Source organism: Moschus berezovskii, chromosome 3 (genome assembly GCF_049115385.1).
Source record: "Moschus berezovskii isolate FMDL1 chromosome 3, NW_MosBer_1.0, whole genome shotgun sequence".
Classification (NCBI taxonomy): domain Eukaryota; kingdom Metazoa; phylum Chordata; class Mammalia; order Artiodactyla; family Moschidae; genus Moschus; species Moschus berezovskii.
In genome coordinates this window covers 107,826,762-107,847,021 of record NC_142462.1, presented here as the reverse complement: position 1 = coordinate 107,847,021, position 20,260 = coordinate 107,826,762, and the positions used below count along the sequence as shown (strand labels likewise).

Genomic DNA, 20,260 nt, shown 5'->3' with positions numbered 1-20,260 from the left:
CAAGAAGCTACGTCTCTTTGAAGGGAAAGATATTAAGTAGGTGATGCACTTTGTAGATGAGAATACACACGAAATGAATATACAATGGCATCTTTTGTGTACTTCAAAGTGCATATGTAGGAGGGGTTTATAAATAAATGAGGTAACATATGTGAAAGGGTTTGTGCTATTTATTTATACAAACACCTGGATGCTCTTTATTGGTCTGGAACTGGGAGGGATGGCCACTTTAAACCCCTTCCTTTCCAGGGGATGCTTTTATATTGTCTGCCACTATTCCCATACCAAGCATTGTTTTTACTTTCAGACTGTACTTTTCATTTTTCATTTTGATTTTTTGCCTGCCTAGTTATGTTTCTCAAGTCATACATGCACAAAGAAAAGTACTCAGAGATACATACAAATTCAAGAATCTACGGCAAAGTGAGCGAAGGATATAGATTCAAAGGGGGAATGAATGAATGACATTTGCACAAAGAGGGAGGGACAGAGTTGAGCAGAAAGGATCTATCTATCATTGGCGACAAAACAGAGAGGATCCAGAAAAAAGAAAAAGTCTGGATATTTGATATCCAAAGGTGAAGAATCACTAGGAAATAAATGATTTTTTCCTATAATCATTTTACAATGTCAGTTTTATAGCAATCCCCAGGATAATTTCTTTAGGTGTCTAATCTTAGACTTCTCCCTGATATAAAATAGGAGCCCCATTCCATCTACACCTCAGGCATTCTTGCACTAAAAAGACATTGCTCTATAATTTCAATAGCTCCCTCTTGAGAATCTTTATTACCACCTGGATGAGTCACAAATGGTCATACAGAATAGACAACTAATATTCAGTTTCAGGCTTTACTTGCACCGATGGTGGAGCACGGGTGTGACTTTGCTTACCCTTCTAATAGAGAATGGTGCTAAACACACTGTATTCACATTCTTCATGTTCTATCAAAAGTATTTCATAAAGAAGAATTCCAAGAATGTTCTCATCCCTATCCCCCACCCCCAAAACAAAGGGTGTCTCACCCGAATTGGATTTCTTAGAAGATTGAGAACTCGAAGGAGAGGTAGGTTTTCAATGTATTCTATTTCACCCAGCTCAGCAATCTGTTTAATCAAAAAACAAACACACACACATATGGACAATATTATCAACAGGCTAAGTGTACCAAGACAACACAGAACATAATATTAGAGGAGCTACTTTGGATCCTTTAAATACAACTTATTTTAAAAATTGCTCTTGTGAGTATCTAGCTTTTCAATGAGAATTCCATAAAGTCACATAGAACAAGGGAATTACTGAGTGTTCCTTCAATAAATGTAAACTCACAGTCACATTTTCTTTTCTCCCCTCTGGATAGAGAACAGGGAGGTAGAGAGATGTTCCTCATCTCATCCATATTTAAGGCAGGAATAAAATAGTATGTAGAAACAGAGAAAATGCAAAAAAGGCATGCATGAGCTATGTGGCTCTCCCCATCACTCATCCTGTCTACCCTCCAGTTCCCCAGTCCTCCTCCCCACCACTGCTTCTGCTGATTATTGTGGTTATTTGTGACTGGGGAAGCCTTCTTTCTGCATGTAGCTCTATCATTTTTTCAATGAGGTCACTGTTTTAAGAAAAGATAAAAATGGCAAATTGTATGACATATTTCTTGATGTCAATGTTACATGACTTCACCTGAAAACTCTTTGCAAAACTGTATATTTATGAGTTATACATAACTCTTGAGAAGACTCTCAAGAGTCTTCTCCAACAACATGATTTGAAAGCAACAATTCTTTGGCTGTGTGGATCACAACAAACTGTGGGAATTTCTTAAAGAGATGGGAATACCAGACCATCTGATCTCCTGAGAAACCAGTATGCAGGTCAGGAAGCAACAGTTAGAACAAGACATGGAACAATGGACTGGTTGAAAATTGGGAAAGGAGTACATCAAGGCTGTATATTGTCACCCTGATTATTTAACTTATATGCAGAGTATGTGAAATGCCAGGCTGGATGAAGCACAAGCTAGAATCAAGACTGCCAGGAGAAATATTAATAACCTCAGATATGCAGATGACATCACCCTTATGGCAGAAAGCGAAGAGGAACTAAAGAGCCTCTAAATGAAGATGAAAGAGGAGAGTGAAAAAGCTAGCTTAAAGCTCAACATTCAGAAAACTAAGATCATGGCATCTGGTCCCATCACTTCATGGCAAATAGATGGGGAAACAATGGAAACATTGACAGATTTTATTTTGGAGGGCTCCAAAATCACTGCAGATGGTGACTGCAGCCATGAAATTAAAAGACTCTTGCTCCTTGCAAGAAAAGCTATGACCTGGCAAAATCAACCAATATATTAATGTAAGGTAATTTGCCTCCAATAAAATTAAAAAAAAAATCTAAAAAAAAAAAAGGAAAAGCTATGACCAAACTAGACACCATATTAAAAAAGCAGAGACATTACTTGCCAACAAAGGTCTGTCTAGTCAAAGCTATGTTTTTTCCAGTGGTCATGTATGGATGTGACAGTTGGAGTATAAAGAAAGCTGAGCACTGAAGAATTGATACGTTTTAATTGTGGTGCTAGATAAGACTCTTGAGAGTCCCTTGGACTGTAAGGAGATCCAACCAGTCCATCCTAAAGGAGATCAGTCCTGAGTGTTCACTGGAAGGACTGATGCTGAAGCTGAAACTCCAATACTTTGGCCACCTGATGCGAAGAACTGACTCATTGGAAAAGACCCTGATGCTGGGAAAGATTGAAGGCAGGAGGAGAATGGGGTGACAGAGGATGTGATGGTTGGGGTGCATCACTGACTTGATGGACATGAGTTTGAGCAAGCTCCAGGAGATGGTTAAGGACAGGGAAGACTGGCGTGCTGCAGCCCCTGGGGTCACAAAGTTGGACATGACTGAGTGACTGAACAACCACCACCACAAAACCACGTGAAGATATTTGGAACCTGGTTGTATGACTTCTTAGGTCTTATGACTTCATTAAGTCTATGACTTCATAAGACATATGGGACAATGAACAAACGAATTAACCTTAGAAGTTGACAGTTTAATATGCAAGTCACATGAAAATGAGGAGGAACGGTTTTTCCTGTTATTAAAAATCCACTCATGCCAGACCTAAAGACTGTCTTTTTTTGGTTTTTAGAAACATAACAGCTAATGGAAGCTCACTGGAGAAAGAGTCATTGGATCCAGCTAATGAGCACCGTCACGGCTGAACAGAGAAACATTTCCTCAGAAATGCATCTTACCCCAGATAGTCTCTATGTCTCTTTTAGGGTCAGCCAGACTTTTCATTTTCAAGAAGTAAATAAGCAACTTACTTGTGAGATATTTCCCCAAAATTCAACAAAATACTCAAGATGAATAAAACCACAATGTAGATCTTATTGCAGAAGAAGTAAGCTACAGGTACCAACTGAATATATCATTATTAGGAGCACACATGCTTCATTAAAAATAAAACATAATTCAGAGTGAAAGCCAACTGATATAATTTGTGAAGTAATATGTGCATTAAGCCAGAATGGAGATCTAAATAAGTCCAGTCTCCAAATTTATTCAAGTTGCAAACATAAGCTATTGTCACAAATAGGATAGGAGAATTCACTTCCTGTGTCTCTTCTCATTAAACGGAGGCAACACCAGCCTGAGGCTATTCTCTTGGCTCCAGTTTCCCTGCTCTGACATGTCAGACATTCCTAATGCAATCTTTCTACCCCAAATTTCACATGAACATATCTACTTCACAAAGTCATGTGCACTTGGTTGCAATTTAAACCTTAAAAATAATGAAATCAGGAATGTTTAAAAGCTAAGAATCACTATTTATTTAAAAAGAAAAAGAAAAAAAAGCCTTTCACCTATTGCTCCAAGAGGTTTTCTAGAATATTTCTGAGCTGGCATTGAATGTGATAGCACTTGAGACATTAATGATGGGTCCGAATGTGTCCTCTTATGTAGACACTAAAACCAAGACGCGTAAAGTATGACATTACCTTATTATCCTCGAGGTTGATCACTTCCAAGAAATCATGACCCTCTAAGCCTTGGAGGCTACTGATCTGATTCTGGCTCAGATCGAGGATCTGCAGGACTCTTAGGTCATCCAAACCTGTGATCTTCTCAATCTGGTTATTGCTCTAAAATTGATAAAAAATACACTTAATGTCCTAAAGAGAAAACTGCAGTGACAAGTTTTCATTCTGGGTACTGCCTCAAACCTCTTAAAATCAGTAAGACATTCTTGTCTCCTTCCATTCCCATCATTCACCTCCCTAAACACATATAATACATCATAGAAAGAACTCATGGCATTTCAGCTAGAAGACTCAGAACATAATATTTCTTGCTAGAGATAAGCAGATGAATGTTCATAGGAACATTGTTCAACAGGAAAGACAAAAGCTAGGCAGTATAAAATTTGGACATTGCTAAGAACTAACCTCAAGCCTAATGGCAACATGACTCCATGCTCCTCTTTAGAAATATAAATTTAACACAATTCTTTCATGGCCTTTTTAACAAACCACTTGAATACTACAACTCCCACATCTACTCTGTTTCCAGAAATATTCTGAATATAATCACTTCATATCACAAGGTTTGTGGTAGTCTGACATATGCTTCTGCTTATTCATGCTCTTGGTACCTTTCTCTCCTCTTGAATCCAGCCTGCACCTATGACCTGCCTTAACCCAAAGAATATGGTAGAAGTGTCCTAGTTACAAATCTAAGACTTAAGAAGGCCTGGCAGTGGCTCCTTTTGTCTTGGAGCCCTGAGCTACCATGTAAGAACTCTAGCTCCTCTAGAAAGAATCTGTGGAGATGTTACACAGAGAGGAGCCCTGAGACTAGAGAGAAGAAACTCAGCTATTGCAGCATCTCAGCTGAGCCCAGCCCCTAGTCAATCTGCTAGCTGGACACAGCAAGACCAGCCGAACCACCCAGCTGAGCCCAGCTCAGATTACAGAACTGCAAAATAACAAAATGGTTCACTAACAGAATTTCTCAACACCACTACATTTTGGGGTGGCATGTTTTACAACAATACATACACAAACTAAGTTCTTAAATAATTCACACATAAACATCTTCTTAGACAATACCATGAAACAGAGAAAGATATAAGACTTAAATGTTGTTCTCTTTTCCAACCCCCATGAACCCATAAAACAAATTACGGTGGTAACAACAATTTGCATTTTCTTGTACATTTCCTAACACATGCAAAATTCCTTGGGCTCATTAGTCTTTGAAGTATAAGAATATGTCCCGGTAAAGTTAAACTCTGAGTTGAGAATCACAATAAAGAGTAATTTTGAGGCTTCAACTAATGCCATGTTATACCCATCGTTAAACTTTTAAAACTTTTACTGAGCACTTTATAACTAAAAAATTTCAGTATTCTCTACCATCTATAATATTTTTCCTGGTACATGTTTCCTGATACATTTTAATAGTAAGAGCTCATTTTCACCCATTTTTCATAAGATTTCACTTTAATAATGAGCAAGATTTATATTCATTAATATAATTTTATGGTTCTTTAAAATATATTAATAAAATGTTGATAATCTATAAAGCTGGATGATAGTACATGGGGATTCATTAAACTATTCCCTTTATTTTCATATATGTCTGAAAAATTCCATAATGAGAAGGAAGAATACTAATGACCCCATTTGCCTAAGTCAAATTTCCTACTGTTCAAAAAAGTTCTAGAAAGAGTAATAGAAAAAGGAAAGGAAAAAACTACACTGAATATAATATCCATATTAATTTAACTTATTGAAATAGGACCTCAATATCCTATTTAAAATATGCCCACATATCAAATTTATACATAATACACTTCTTCCTAAAGACTTTTGATGTGCCATAGATGTGGGAGATAAACTGTAATTCTTTTTTAGTGTGTCTCTGATGGCTTTCAAAGTGGTAGATGCTCAAGAGCAGAGTAAGGCATAGAAATGTTTAATTAGATAGTCTATGGTCATAAAAAAAAAAGCAGAACTTGAGAAATATGTCAAATCAGAATTTGAATTGAAAGTCATCTAGTCAAATCTTTTATCCAATGATGAAAAACTGATAACGTCTCTCCTCAAAGCGCATGGCCAGTTTCTGCAAGAACAGTTCTTCTTGAATGTTTCATCATGTTGAGCAGGGAAAAGGGGGCAGTTAGAGAGAAGCTATTTTATTAAATAAATGAAATGAGAAATAGTCTCAATATCCCAAGTTGGGAGGGAAAAAAAAACAAATGACTTTTACTGAGACACAATGATTTTTTGAAGTTTCAAATGGATTGTCCTTACTTGCTAAAGGAGGTGGCTGGCAGAACAGACCATGAGTGAACCACATTTTCCCTTAATATTTATTGTAAAAGTTGATGGTAGGGGATTAACAATTGGTTTGTATAGTGAATGGCTCTTTTTTTTTTTTCCTCTGAATTCATCTCAATAAAGTGAATTACTTTCAGCAGTACAACTGTTTTACTGATACCACAATTTTTTAAAAAAGCATGAAAAACTATTGAAACAAATGAGTCTCATTTTATGTATTTTATTAATATATGGAAAAGAAAACTTAACAATTCTCAAAAATTTTAAGGAAAATGAATGATGGAAAATTCTGTTAATCTTGGATGATGACAAAGGGAATGGGGAACAATCCATCTAATCTACTTGTAGGAAAAGTAAGTTTTTTTATGCTTTTTCTAAAAGCTGCTAGAGCTGAAACTGTCAACACAGTTTACTTATTCAGTTACTGAAACAAGGTCTTATGATAAAAGTGCCACGTGTTGTTATTCTTAATAACGAGCTGAATTCTCATTCCCTTATGCACAGCTGTGTATCTCTTTCCACATACCATGCTCTACTTAAAGTTAACAGGAATGCAATGTAAAAAGATACATAAAGAAAAGGATAAAGTTTTAACAAGTTGCAAATTGAATAGAACATACTGCCAAGAATCCTTCAAATTATCATAATTTTTAAATGTGACTTTCTTTTATAATTTTTAAGTTTGCAATTTGACTTGCCGAAGTAACTTTGCCACTGTGCCTTAGTGGACAGAAAACATGAAACTTCAAGGGAATAATTAAATTTTACCACGTCTCTACTGGCAATCAGTGGTTTGCCCTCATCTAATTCACCGTAAGGAGTGAAGAGTCTTGAAAAAGCACTTCAGGCTTCAAGCTCGGGGAAAGAAAAATTAACACATAGCCAACCATCAGCTGTCTGTGGTTAAACAAGACAGAAATAATGCATCATATCTGTAAAAAATCTGCAGATAACCCAAGATGTCATCTTAAACAACAGTTCAACAATCTTCTGTGGGATAGTTAACATAAATTAATAAATTACTAGTCTCATGGCTTAAAATCCCTGCCTATCCTGTGACAGATAAAATGAAGAATAGAAATGCCATCCAAGGGTAAGAAGGAAGAAGAAAGACTCCTAGATCACCCACAAACTACTTCATCAGCCCCCAAACTAGTGAGCTAGACTATGACTTCAAAAATACTGTATATATGGTTGGAACTAATATGATCCTGCTGATTTTTAAGTAAGCTGTCTGTGTTTTCATTCAGTCATAATCACAGAGCATGCCATATAGCTTAAGGATAGTGCTCTTCATGGGAAAAAATTTAAAATATTAACTTTCTGAAGGAAATTGTTCATTTATTCTCAGCCAGAGAGAATAAATGAACTTTATTTATTTATTCATTCACAATAAATTATGAATAAATTTATTCATAATTCTGGTTTTCTAGAATGGGAGACTAGCATATAGTGATATCAAAGGATTGCCAAAATTGAGTGCCCAGTGGTTCATTTGAAAGTAATGAAGGTTTTTTTTTTGGCAATGACGCTTTAACTGCAATAAATATTACACTTCTTCATGTTGTTTAGTCACTAAATCATTTCCGACTCTGCAACCCCATGGACAATAGCCTGCCAAGTTCCTCTGTTCATGGCATTTCCCAGGCAACAACACTGGAGTGTGTTGCCATTTCCTTCTCCAGGGGATCTTCCTGACCCAGGGATCAAACCTGTGTCTCTTGCAGTGGCAGGTGGATTCTTTACTGCTGAGACACCAGGGAAGTCCAAATATTATGCTTAAATATGTTTAAACATTATTGCATTAATAAGACATTATAAATATATTCTTAACAGGTGCTAAAAGTATGCCTTTCTTTCTTAGTGGTAAACTCAGTCTTTTAAAAAATGGAATTTGTATACCAAATTAGAAAATCATTTTATTTTAAGCATGAAATATTCATCAAACACACACAAACCAGATATGAAAAGGAGCAAACAAAACTGAAGATCATGACATTTCATAAAGAAACTAGCTCTTTATAAAACTGAAAAAGCCTAGCTATCATTCATATATTTACTAAGACATTAGTTAGTACTTCTATAAAGAATAACACTTTTGGTAGACTCACCAGACAAAGTATTTTGATTGGTAACATGCCTAAGCCATTAATGGTTGTGATCTTGTTGTTGGCCAAACTAAGGTGGGTAAGACTGCTACACAGCTCTAGTCCACAGATTTCAGTTATCTCATTGCCTGTATACCACCACTATGTTTAAGGAAAATGTTACTGCAAACATTTTGAAGAAACAATGAATCAGTGTCAAATCATCATTAGAAAAATCAGACAACAGCATAAATAAAAAGTACTACATGCACAATATAAAGCATGCCAAATCTTAAAATATTTTTTATATGTAAGCTAATACTTACATGGGGAAAACATCTGAAAAAGAATGGATGTATATATGTGTGTGTGTGTGTGCGTGTGTACATATATACTTCATATATATCGACTTAGCAACATACCTGATTCACTTTGCTGTACACCTGAAACTAACACATTGTAAATCAACTATACTCCAATAAAAATTAAAAAAAAAAAGAAAACAAAGAAGTTAGTACTAGCACTAACTAGTTTTTTTTTTTAAAGGAACAGCTTTTGAGTGCGCTCAGTTTCATTTGTATTCATATGTGACTCATTTAATTGGTGAGGAAAAAAAATTAATCGCCAGAGTGAAACCAGTGGGGTGGTTCAAAGCTGCCTCTTTGGCAGCACTTTTCCCTTTGCTCCCTTAATGGTCTTCATGGGAAACTCTTGTACTTTCCTACAGGCAGAACTTCTGAATCCAGGGTTGTCCTGGGGAAGCACATGTGCTTTATCATCCCCATAACTGGGAAAAGAGCCCAGGAGATGTCATCTGCAGAAAATGGGTCATCTGAGATGTCAACTGAGAAAATTTGGAGATGAACAGCTTTTTGGCAAATTTCCAGGATTTAATGTCATTTCGCCACCAAAACTCAGTTTTCCTTCCCAAGGAGCCTAAGACATCACCATTTTCTTAGCCAGTTGTCATCTTCAGGGCGTCTAGTCATCAACAAGACCTGGCATTTCTTGCTTTAAAACACCTCTTCAAATATGCTGTTCCTTTTCATCTCCAGCTTAATTCAGCTTTGGTACCAGTGAGTACCTCTAACTTACATTTCTTCTTGTCTTCAAGTCATCTTACACCCTATAGTCAGGTTAAATTTTTTTCAAAATATTGACTGGATATCATGCTTCAATTAACAAATTCTTACAGGACAAATTCCAAAATCTTCACTCTGGCATTTAAGGCCCTTTACTTTAAGCAAAACCTATTTATTGAATTTCATCCCCATTATAATCCAGTGAGAATTCTCGAATTCTGCCAGGCCCATCTTCTTAATAGTTCAGGAATTTACATTTGACTTTTTTTTTTTAACACTGCTTTCCTAATTATTTCTAAAATCTGCCCATTCTTCAGAGTTTAATTTAAAATTCCACTTTTTAAGTTTTCTTTTTCTTTTTTTTAACATTTGCTTTAAACTGGCATAGTAAGCATTTCTTTTTGATGAATAGCCTCATTTCTCTACTTCTATTACTTTTTAATTACATAAATAAGTACAAGTGACAGATGTAGAGAACATATATTCACAACATACAGAGTAGACAAAGAATTAAGTATCTAGAAAATATAAAGATGACAGTAGCCCAATAGAAAACGGGGAAAGAATATAATCAAGAAAGTCTCAGAAGAGCAAATCCAAGTGGCTAACATAACATAACAGGGAAAAGGAAATGGTAAGCCACTCCAGTATTTTTGCCTGGGAAGCCCTAAGGACAGAAGGCTACAGTCCATGGGGTCACAAGAGTCAGACATAACTTAGCAACTACACCACCAACAACAACATAAAAAACATATGAAAAGACACTCTGCTTCACCTGTAGTCAGGAGAAAGTAAATGAAGATGTTATTCTTTGCCTATCGGTTTGGCAAACATTTTAAAATTTTGAAGAATAGATTCTTTCATACCACTGAGTGAGAGGGTTCATTACGGTACAGCCTCTCTGGAGGCAATCTGGCAGTGTTTATTATAACTGTAAATATCGGGGCAATTCCAATTCTTGGTATTCACTCTAGATAACCTGTTTCTTCCTCAAAGCCTTTTCTGGTCAATTTTGAATACCCCACCTACGGAGATCAATCAGAACCAACAAATGTTTTGAAGAGAAAGGAATAGACCGTAAGTATCACAAAAACATACATTCTGCTTCATAATTATCTGTAGTTATCCTAACCCTATTACTTACTAGTTGCTGCTGCTGCTAAGTCGCTTCAGTCGTGTCCGACTCTGTGAGACCCCATAGATGGCAGCTCACCAGGCTCCTCCATCCCTGGGATTCTCCAGGCAAGAATACTGGAGTGGGTTGCCATTTCCTTCTCCAATGCATGCATGCATGCTAAGTCGCTTCAGTTGTGTCCAACTCTGTGCAACCCCATGGACAGCAGCCCACCAGGCTCCTCTGTCCACAGAATTCTCCAAGCAAGAATACTGGAGTGGGTTGCCATTTCCTTCTCCTTACTAGTTATGTGACAAAATTTCTCTCTGCTCAGATTTTTCATCTGTAAAATGAAGATAACATCAGGTTGCCATGAAGCCCAAAGGTTAGATCATGAGGAAAAAAATTTAGAAAATAGGTGTGAATGAGTTGCACAAACCATCAAGTACCTCACACTTACAAGGTGTGATGTTACTGTTACTAAATTACATGCACATGAAGCTAAGGAATCATATCCTCTGCCTCCTGGCCAATAGCAGACAAACGAGGATTCAGGCCAGGATGGATTCTGAAAGAACTAGGCCAGGGACAGCTGTTAATCAAGAAACTAAGAGCAACAATGAGAAAATACTGCCAGACAAACTGGAAATTCCTCGATTTTCCTCACAGGTTCCAGATTCAATCCTTAGGCGGAAGCATAATTCTGCTTATTGTCAGCATGCATTTCAAAACCGCTTTCACAAAGCTTCCCACCAGACTAGCTCTACAGACAGACATTTATGCTCATAAACACGATCCTTCTTTCTGCTTCCATTTTCTTTGAGCTGTTTAAATAATCACTCCATAGATGAATCAAAATATCCTCAGCGTAGCACTCTTTGGCAAGAAACATTAAGCATGGAAAACTTCAAATGGCCAACTGTTTCACTCTAGCCCAGGAAGCAACAGTCTCTAAGTCCTATTTCAGGAGCATTAGGGTCTTGGTAGTTCAGCCTCAGCAGAAATGAAGACACTCTGAATTATGATGGAGAGTGAAACAAATGCTTGTGAGTGCCTGAGTCAGGAAGGATTCCCATGGGAAGCAGGCAGGAATTAGAAAACTAGACTACAGAGATCCAGAAACCATCAAGAGATAATGGGAACTGAAAAGAAAAGCTTGTTGATTGTGTGTATAATGATTTTCCAAGACATGAGAGATTACCTTCAGTTTACTCTCTAGCTTTGAATAGGAGGGAAAGTCATGTATTATGAAATTAGTACTGCAAGGACCAGAAGGGGGCTTCCCTGGTGGCTCAGAGGTTAAAGCGTCTGCCTCCAATGCGGGAGACCCGGGTTTGATCCCTGGGTCCGGAAGATCCCCTGGAGAAGGAGATGGTAACCCACTCCAGTATTCTTGCCTGGAGAATCCCATGGACGGAGAAGCCTGGTAGGCTACAGTCCACGGGGTCGCAAAGAGTCGGACATGACTGAGCAACTGAACGGAACGTAAGGGTCAGAAGGAGGAGGAATACAGACGCCCCCTGCAGTCATGGCCAGGACTTCTACACTGGGGCAAAGGATGAGGAACTGACTGAACATCTCTGTTGATAAACACTTCCATTTCATCAAAATTGTCTGTTTCCCAACTCTTCACTCCTCTTTAAATATCAAGGAATTCCAAGCACTATAAATTACAGCTGACCTTTGAAAAACAGGTTTGAAATTTATGGGGCCACTTATACTTGAGTTGTTTTTTCTTTTTCACTAAATGCATACTACAGTGATACACCACCTATTGAGGTTGGTTGAATCCACTGATGCAGAACTGTGGCTAACAAGGAACTTACTGCAAAGTTATGTGAGGATATTCGATTGTTCTGGGTTGGTCCCTAACTCTTTCCATTATTCAAGGATCAACTGCAATCATGCTCTTAAGTAAAGAGTACTTTTAACTGTGGTATAAGAGCTTTCTGCACTAATTACTCCCACAGTTACATCATATGTGACTGTCAGCAATGACAGCAGTAAATATGCAGGACTGGTCCATCCAAAGGTCTGAGTGCAGGAATAACTTTATCTCTCCCACCTCATTTTCTTAAGAACCTTCATGAAATGTTACTTGCCCTTCCTCCTAACATTATTCTTTCACATTCTTTAATAGGTCTTGGGATTATCCAGTAAGAAGAAATATACTCAGTTAAGTCATTAAAATGTTACAGTGAATTAGCTTACTAGGTTAATTCTTATAGGTATATTTCCATTTTAAAAGGCCACTATTAGGAGAAAGAGACTCAAAGAACTAAGAATCAACATACTGCATTCTAACTCTAAAGTTTTATGATTCTATGAATAAATCTTTTACTATGGAATGTTAGATTCTCATGGAAACTGAGTGAAGGAACCCAAAGGCACATAAGCATAACTTTTCAGCTAGAAAAAGCCCAACAATATATTTTTACATTTTGGTGATGCTGTCAGCAGTTCACAGTGCTTGACATGAATTATTTGCTACTCTGGTATTTGCTCTTATTCATTTGTCTACAATCATAAAATATGGGCCTGGTGTATAGAAAACAGTTACTAAGAAATAGGTAGGAAATCCATCACAATTCTCTTAGTGGAAAGAACCACAGTGATGGCTTTAATCAAAATCAATCCTGAAGGATGTATATCACCTTACCAGTGAAAAATGTTCTTCACTCTGAGAGTGAATCTCTTTAAGAAATGAAACATGCATATACTTTAAATGACCATGTGATAAAAGAAGTAATTATTCAATGAATTGTAACATGGGAAGAACAATGGAATTCAGAAGACTAGTCTTGGTTCAACCATTTACCAAATAATCTTGGACATGTCCTTGGGTCTTGGGCTTCTCTCCTATAAAATAATAGCACTAAAGACAAAAAAGAAAAGAAAAACATAAAATAACAGCACTAGATGATCCCTAGAGTCCTGTCTAGATTTAAAAATTCTATGAATCAATTTTTCAAAATTTCATGATTCTATAATCATAGAATAAATTCCAATGAACAATCAATTAGTATATATAGGTAAAGAATAAACTGCATCCTTTCTTAAACCTAAACAAATGTACTTATCCTTGGTAAAGTTTATCATCTTTCATTTTGGGGTGTTTATCAATTAATCATCAGTTGCCCACCTACAAAGGACAAAATAGTATAATAAACTAAAAAGTTAATATCATATAGCTAACATTGAGTTATTAACATAATCTACTATAATCACATTGTCAGCACTACTAGTTTGATTAACTGATTTGTTTTTATTTTAAATAACTGCTTCTAATATTGATAATTATACTTCTATTTTAATTTTATTTTAAACAAAGAAGCATTTCTTTCCCCTCAAATAGAAAATACAGATGCTTACTAAGGAAAGCTTAAACAAATGTAAAAAGTTTAAAATAGATAACAGCTAAATTTCTAAAGCATTTAAAAAAGGACAAGTAGAATGGCATCAGATTAAGAAGACATGATATTCAAAATATAATAGAGAGGGGCTGACTAGGTTAGAGCTGTGGATCTCAAAGTGTGGTCCTCAGACCAGCAATATCAGCATCACCTAGGAATTGGCAGAGGATGAGATGGGCTTCCCTGGTGGCTCAGCGGTTAAAGCGTCTGCCTCCAATGCAGGAGACCCGGGTTTGATCCCTGGGTCGGGAAGATCCCCTGGAGAAGGAAATGGTAACCCACTCCAGTATTCTTGCCTGGAGAATCCCATGGATGGAGAAGCCTGGTAGGCTACAGTCCACGGGGTCGCAAAGAGTCGGACACGACTGAGCGACTGAACGGAACGGAGATGGTTAGATAGCTTACTGACTCAACAGACATGAATTTGAGCAAACTCTGGGAGCTAGTGAAGGACAGGAGTCTGGCGGGCTGCTGTCCATGGGATCACTAAGAGTTTGACACAACTTAGCAACTGAACAACAGGACCTTGTTAGTGATGCAAATTCTCAGGTACCACTCCAGACTTACTTAAGCAAAAGCTCTGGAGGATGGGGACCAGCAATAGGTGTTTTAACAAGCCCTCCAGGGAATTCTGATAGAGCTAAAGTTTGAAGTTTGGTAAATAATTATTTTCAAGGAAATTAATTTTTAGTTTTCAAATTAAAAAATTTTTACATTGTTGGTCATACTCGGCCTGCTTCTATTTACTTTTAAAACTTTGATGAATATTCTTAAAAACACAGGTCTGTGGTAGTCTGATACCTGCCTCTGCTTATGCTCTTGTACAGTTGTCTCCTCTTGAATCCAGGCTGCACCCATGACCTATTTTAACCCAAAGAATATGGCAGAAAAGTCCTGATTCCAAATCTAAGACTTAAGAAAGCCTGGCAGTGGCCTCTTTTGTGTCTTGGAGCCCTGAGCTGCCATGTCTCCTGTAATATCCTGATGTCCCTCTCTCAGAGATAACCCCTAGGCTGAATTGCCTATTCTTTCCTTTCCCCTTTGATTTCATACCTAAACTATGTTTGGTTTCATTAACAGCCAACTGAACTGGCACATGGAGATAGAGTTCATTCATTTTCACTACTGTATGATAATGCTGTTGCATCAGTATACCATAATTTATTCATGCTCTCTTATCAAGGAGCATTTGGGCTATTTAAATTTTTGCTGTTATAAGCAATGTTGCTACGAGCATTCTTACACAAGCCTCCAGGTACACGTATGCTAAACTTCCTAAACGTAAGAATGAAAGGGCTAGGTCACAAAATGTGGATGTTCAACTTTACAAGACTGCACAAAATTGCTTTCCAAAGTGGTTGAACTAATTTCACAACCGTAGGAAGAGAAATAGAGATCCCCTTGACCTATGTGTTCTCCAACACGGGGTATTTTTAGATTTCTCACATTCTGCCAATTGAATGGCTGTGACCCAGTATCTCATGGTCTTGAACTGCATTTCCCTGCGTACAAGTGATGTTGACAGGTCTTCATATGTTTATTAGTCTTTCTGATTCATTTTCTATAAAATTATTTTTACATACCTTCTCCCATCTTCATATCCAAGAACATAATATATTTCCCTTCAGCTATGTCTTTAATACTCTTCAATAAAGTTTTATTATGTTCCCTCTACAGGTCTTACTCATCTTTAATAAGAAATATATTCTGGTAAACAGTGTTTCTTTTAAAGGCTGTGCTTTCTAGTTGCTTGTTTGTGGTGTAGAGTCATGAAGCTGATTTCTATTTATTGAAATCATATCCAACTATCTTGCTGAACTCTCAAAACTATTATTTCTAGTAATTTATTGCAAGTTCTTCTACCTATTCTCTGTAGAAAATCACATCATCTATTAAAAAATGACTTTTTCTCTGTATCAATCTTTATATTTTCCTTTAATTTCTTTCTCTTATCTTTTGCTGAGTAACACCTCTAAAACAATGATGGTTAGACATGGCAAAGGTAGTTATCTTGCCTTGTATCCTTGATTTTAAAGAGTGCTTTTAACATGTCCCCAGTTTGTTTCAAATATTTTTGTTGACATTATTACCAAGTTGAGGAAATTTCCAATTACTAGTTTACTAAGCTTTTATTGTGAAGGGAAAAAGGATTCTATTAAATGTTCTGTATCTATTGAGTGTATGTATCTATTGGTCACATTATTTATTTCCCTTAATCTGTTCAAGTTGTTAATGACATTTTAAAATCTGCTACTGTTAAACTAGCCTTACATTCATGAGATAAACCTAACTTGGTCATGGTATGTTATCTTTTTCATATATTGTCGATTCCAGTTTGCTAATATTTTGTTTAGGATTTTTACGTCTATATCACAAGTGAAATAAGCCTGCCATTTTCCTTTCTCTTATCTTTTCTTGTCTGGTTTGGGTATCAAAGTAATCTTATTAGAATGAACTGTGCATATGCCTTCTGTTTTAAATCTTTGAAAGCATTTGTTCATTTTTGAAAGGTTTGTTCTTCAAAGTTTGGGTCTGGTGGGGTTTTTGTATGAAGATATTTAATTCATTTTGATTTGTAATGAGTTACTTTAATAGTTCTAGAACTACTCAGAGTTTCTATCTCCAAGTCAGTGCTTTGGTACATAACATGTTTCTAGGGATTTATCTACTTCATCTAAGTTTTCAAATGTACTGGCATTAAAAAGTTGTCTAGAAATTCTTTATCTTAGAGCTTTTTAGTCTTTTCAAAACTCTAATTACATAATTATACACAACATGATATGCCTGAACAGAACAAAAGAAAGAGGCATAGTTAGTACTGTTTAAAAACTAGCCTACACTCTTTCAAAGCTGTAAGCTATCTAAGAAGTTGTTTATGAAGGGAAGCTTGTTCTGGGTACTTGTCTTTGCATTTTTAAAAACCCAGGTGAGGAACAGTGCTATGGTACATTCTAATTTTGTGTCCATGTTCTGAATTCCAATCGGTTCTGATATAGTAATTAAAGCTTTTTATACTTTGGAGAGAAGACTCCATTGTTACATCTAAAGTTAAGTTTTAAAAAACCCTGATTTCTTCCTCCACTGACATTTACAAAGTCATAATAGTTTAGCTTTTTACATGGAAGGATAAATTTAGTAGAAATTGAGACTTTCATGATAGATATGTTTTAAAGAGCATCTTCAGTCCAAAATACCATTGAATTGTTTTCTCTGACAATTCCATGCTGCACATGGAAGGCTATTTTTCTGGGAGACAGAATTCCAGACTGCTGTGTCACAGTGTCACTCAGGGTACCCTGGGGGATACAAGTGGCTCTGGATACTCAGTTTCTTCTGGCTGGTCAGGGCTTAGTGGGCAGCTGACTTCTAGGCTAGTGCTTTTCAAGCTTTAATATCAACTCACATCACCTGGGGGTTTTCTTAAAAATGCAGATTCTGATTTCAGAGGTCTGGGGTAGCCTCCAAGAGCCTGCATTTCTAAGAAGTTCCAGGCAATGCTGCTGCTGCTACTCCTTGAGGAGCATTCTTCTAGATGGCCTGAGGTGATGAGATCTCCAAACCAGACTGCTTCAGGGCTGTCAGACCGTATCTCTTTGCAAATGCAATACACGTACAACAGTCAAGCATAAAGTGAAGGTTCTGTGAATGGGTGCTGCTAATGTGTACTACTTTTAGTTTGTCATCAAAACGTTTCATTTTGATCATTTTCTTATTAGGCAACGTTCAGGAACACTTCCTTGTTTCAAGAGCACCATCTAAATTTCCACTAATTGCTCATTTTCACATATAAGTTCTAAAGAGAGTGATGCTATGTTTTAAGCTTTCCATCATATACAAATAAACAGTTTTTCAAAAAAATATGTCTTCAAGAAAATGTATCTTCTGTTCTCCCCACATCCCGGCCTCATTACAAGTGTAGTGTGTATTAGCTGCTGCCACATCCCTGGAATGAGGCACCCGAGGGCAATCAATTCATTCTCCACTCTGCCCCGAAAAATCCTCAGGTGGGTAGAAAGATGCTTACTGAGAAAGAGAAGGCACTGCTCCCTTATTACCCAGAGAACATTGGTCTCTGGTGTAAAGAGGTTCAGGCTCATTAAACTCACAGATCCCCTGTCAACCCCTTAGGGTCCAGAAGCTGGAGTGTGTCTACTTGAAAGTAGGTGCTCTGTTTGCACGGGAGCCTGGCTCATGAAACAGGTATGTTGCTAGAGTTGGTTACGGATCAAAAGTTGTTGGTTTAATAACTGTTAAAACATTTTTTATGGAAGCATCATTTGAAATACACTGGAGAAGATTGCTAGTTAAAGGGAGCTTTGTATGACTTTTTCTGTAAAATAAATACTAATTTTGGTCATATCTGGATTTTCAGATAGTGGACTTACATAAAGAAGAGCACCAGTCTAAGTAAATCTGAAGAAGGGAGTTGGGTAAACAGAACTTCTTATCTGGTTTTAGAATTAAAAGTAAGCCTTTGTTTATCAGAAGAATGACTGACTTCTTAGCTTTTCAGGTGTAAGAAGTTCTTGGCAAGCTTTGCTTACAGTCTTACTCCATGGTCAGTAAGATACCTTCCTTCATTTTGTGAGTATCAATGCTGAGCCATTTCAATGAGTCGCACATCTCTAGTAAATTTGCCTGTCCGGCACTGCTTCATATCATCCAGTACACACATATTAATTATGCATGTATGAACTACATAGGCCTATTAACCAAACTTTCCCCATTACTCATTCAAAGGATACTGTCCAAAATTAGTTTCGTGAGAGACTCATATGCCGATAAACTGCACATTTCTGAAATTTGGTTGAAGGAAAAATCCACCTTCTGATGAGAGAAAGAGAGCAGGATGTTATTCATCTTAACCGCACAATTACTGGCAGTAGAAGAATGGCTTTTCTGGTGAGGAGTTACCAGTTCAAAAGACACTCGGGCTAACTTACTTGCCCTGTGTTTAATCATTTCCTAGCTGGGGCTCTTTTCTTCCACTTTGAGGGGAAGTAAGGGGGAGACCTTTCCCCGCGGCCAGGGCACACACCCCCCACGCCAGAAATGCTTCGTTTCTGCAGTCACTGTCCCCATTTCCCACTTTCTCGATCCCCCTTCAGAACTTAACCTCAGCGTCACCCTCACTAACCACCACGCCTCCACCTTCTCTAACTCCCAGCAGCCCATGCTCACCTAGTTTACATGTATATCCTGTTTCCAGTTTCTTCACTTTCTCTGTTTTGATCTCAATTTACTCTCCCACATCACCCCCTAAATGCCAGGAAAGTTTTTCTTATTTATCCCTCAAGCCATACCTCTTCCACTCAGCACCCTTTCTCAAAAGTGACTATTTTACTATAGGAAAGCATTTTCAAAAGTATCAGTTGTCCCTATTCAAAAATATGAGAAAGATAAACAATATTAAATAGCTTTAATTTTCACCCGCTGCCAAAAGATGGAAAAATATTTTTAAACACTGCACTGATAACTTTGTTGGGCACATTGTAATCATTTTCTGGAAAACTATAAGCAATTATATAATAAGTACTAGTCTTACCTTCTTTTGCCCTTTAAAACAGTAATTTTAACCCCCCCAAAGTGCTAAGATTATTTTTATCAATATATTAAATACTAAATACTTTAAATACTAAAACCTTTAAATACTGAACACTAAAAAAAATTTTTTTGAAAACAGCTCAAGTGGAAAGAGTAGAAAACTGGTTAAATTGATTACAATACAGCAACAAGACTGCAGAGTCAGTAAAATAAAAGAAAGTGAATCATGTGAAGAAATAGAAATATGCAAATAAAATGCCATTAGTTCAAAAAAGCAGAAACAAAGTTTTATGCATATACAAGTTGCAACTATGTAAAATGTATCCCAAGACTGAATTAAAAAATCAGTTTGTTATAACAAAATAAGCTTCATGTTTGCTTTTTTCTTCTATGTAAAATGATGGGCTAGAAATAAACTTCTAATTATCTAGGCTTATTTACAACTGAGATTTTTGCTCACGATACCTGTCTAACTACACACCTGATGGGACACCATCCATCCATTTATTTACACTGGGCTTGTTGAGAGACCTTAAAAGGGTTATGACACTGCCCCGACTCCCACTGGGAGTTCCACTGGAGCCCAGAGCTTGTAAGAAGTGCCCATCAATCATATGAAGCTTCACCTACTAAGAGCAAAATCATTCCAGCAAATATAGAAAG

At 36.9% G+C, this 20,260-nt stretch overlaps 1 protein-coding gene across 2 annotated transcripts in view; it reads right to left on the bottom strand.

The window, feature by feature from the left end:
* The window catches only part of LRGUK (leucine rich repeats and guanylate kinase domain containing), a 109,602-nt gene that overhangs the window by 70,383 nt on the left and 18,959 nt on the right, over positions 1–20,260 (bottom strand). For both annotated transcript variants that reach the window (XM_055421291.2, XM_088832612.1), the window contains exons 5-8: positions 18,799–18,880; positions 8,469–8,593; positions 4,015–4,158; positions 1,027–1,107 (exon numbers count right to left, since the gene is read on the bottom strand). In XM_055421291.2, the coding sequence (XP_055277266.2) occupies positions 1,027–1,107; positions 4,015–4,158; positions 8,469–8,593; positions 18,799–18,880 (432 nt within the window). The remainder of the gene's footprint in view (positions 1–1,026; positions 1,108–4,014; positions 4,159–8,468; positions 8,594–18,798; positions 18,881–20,260) is intronic.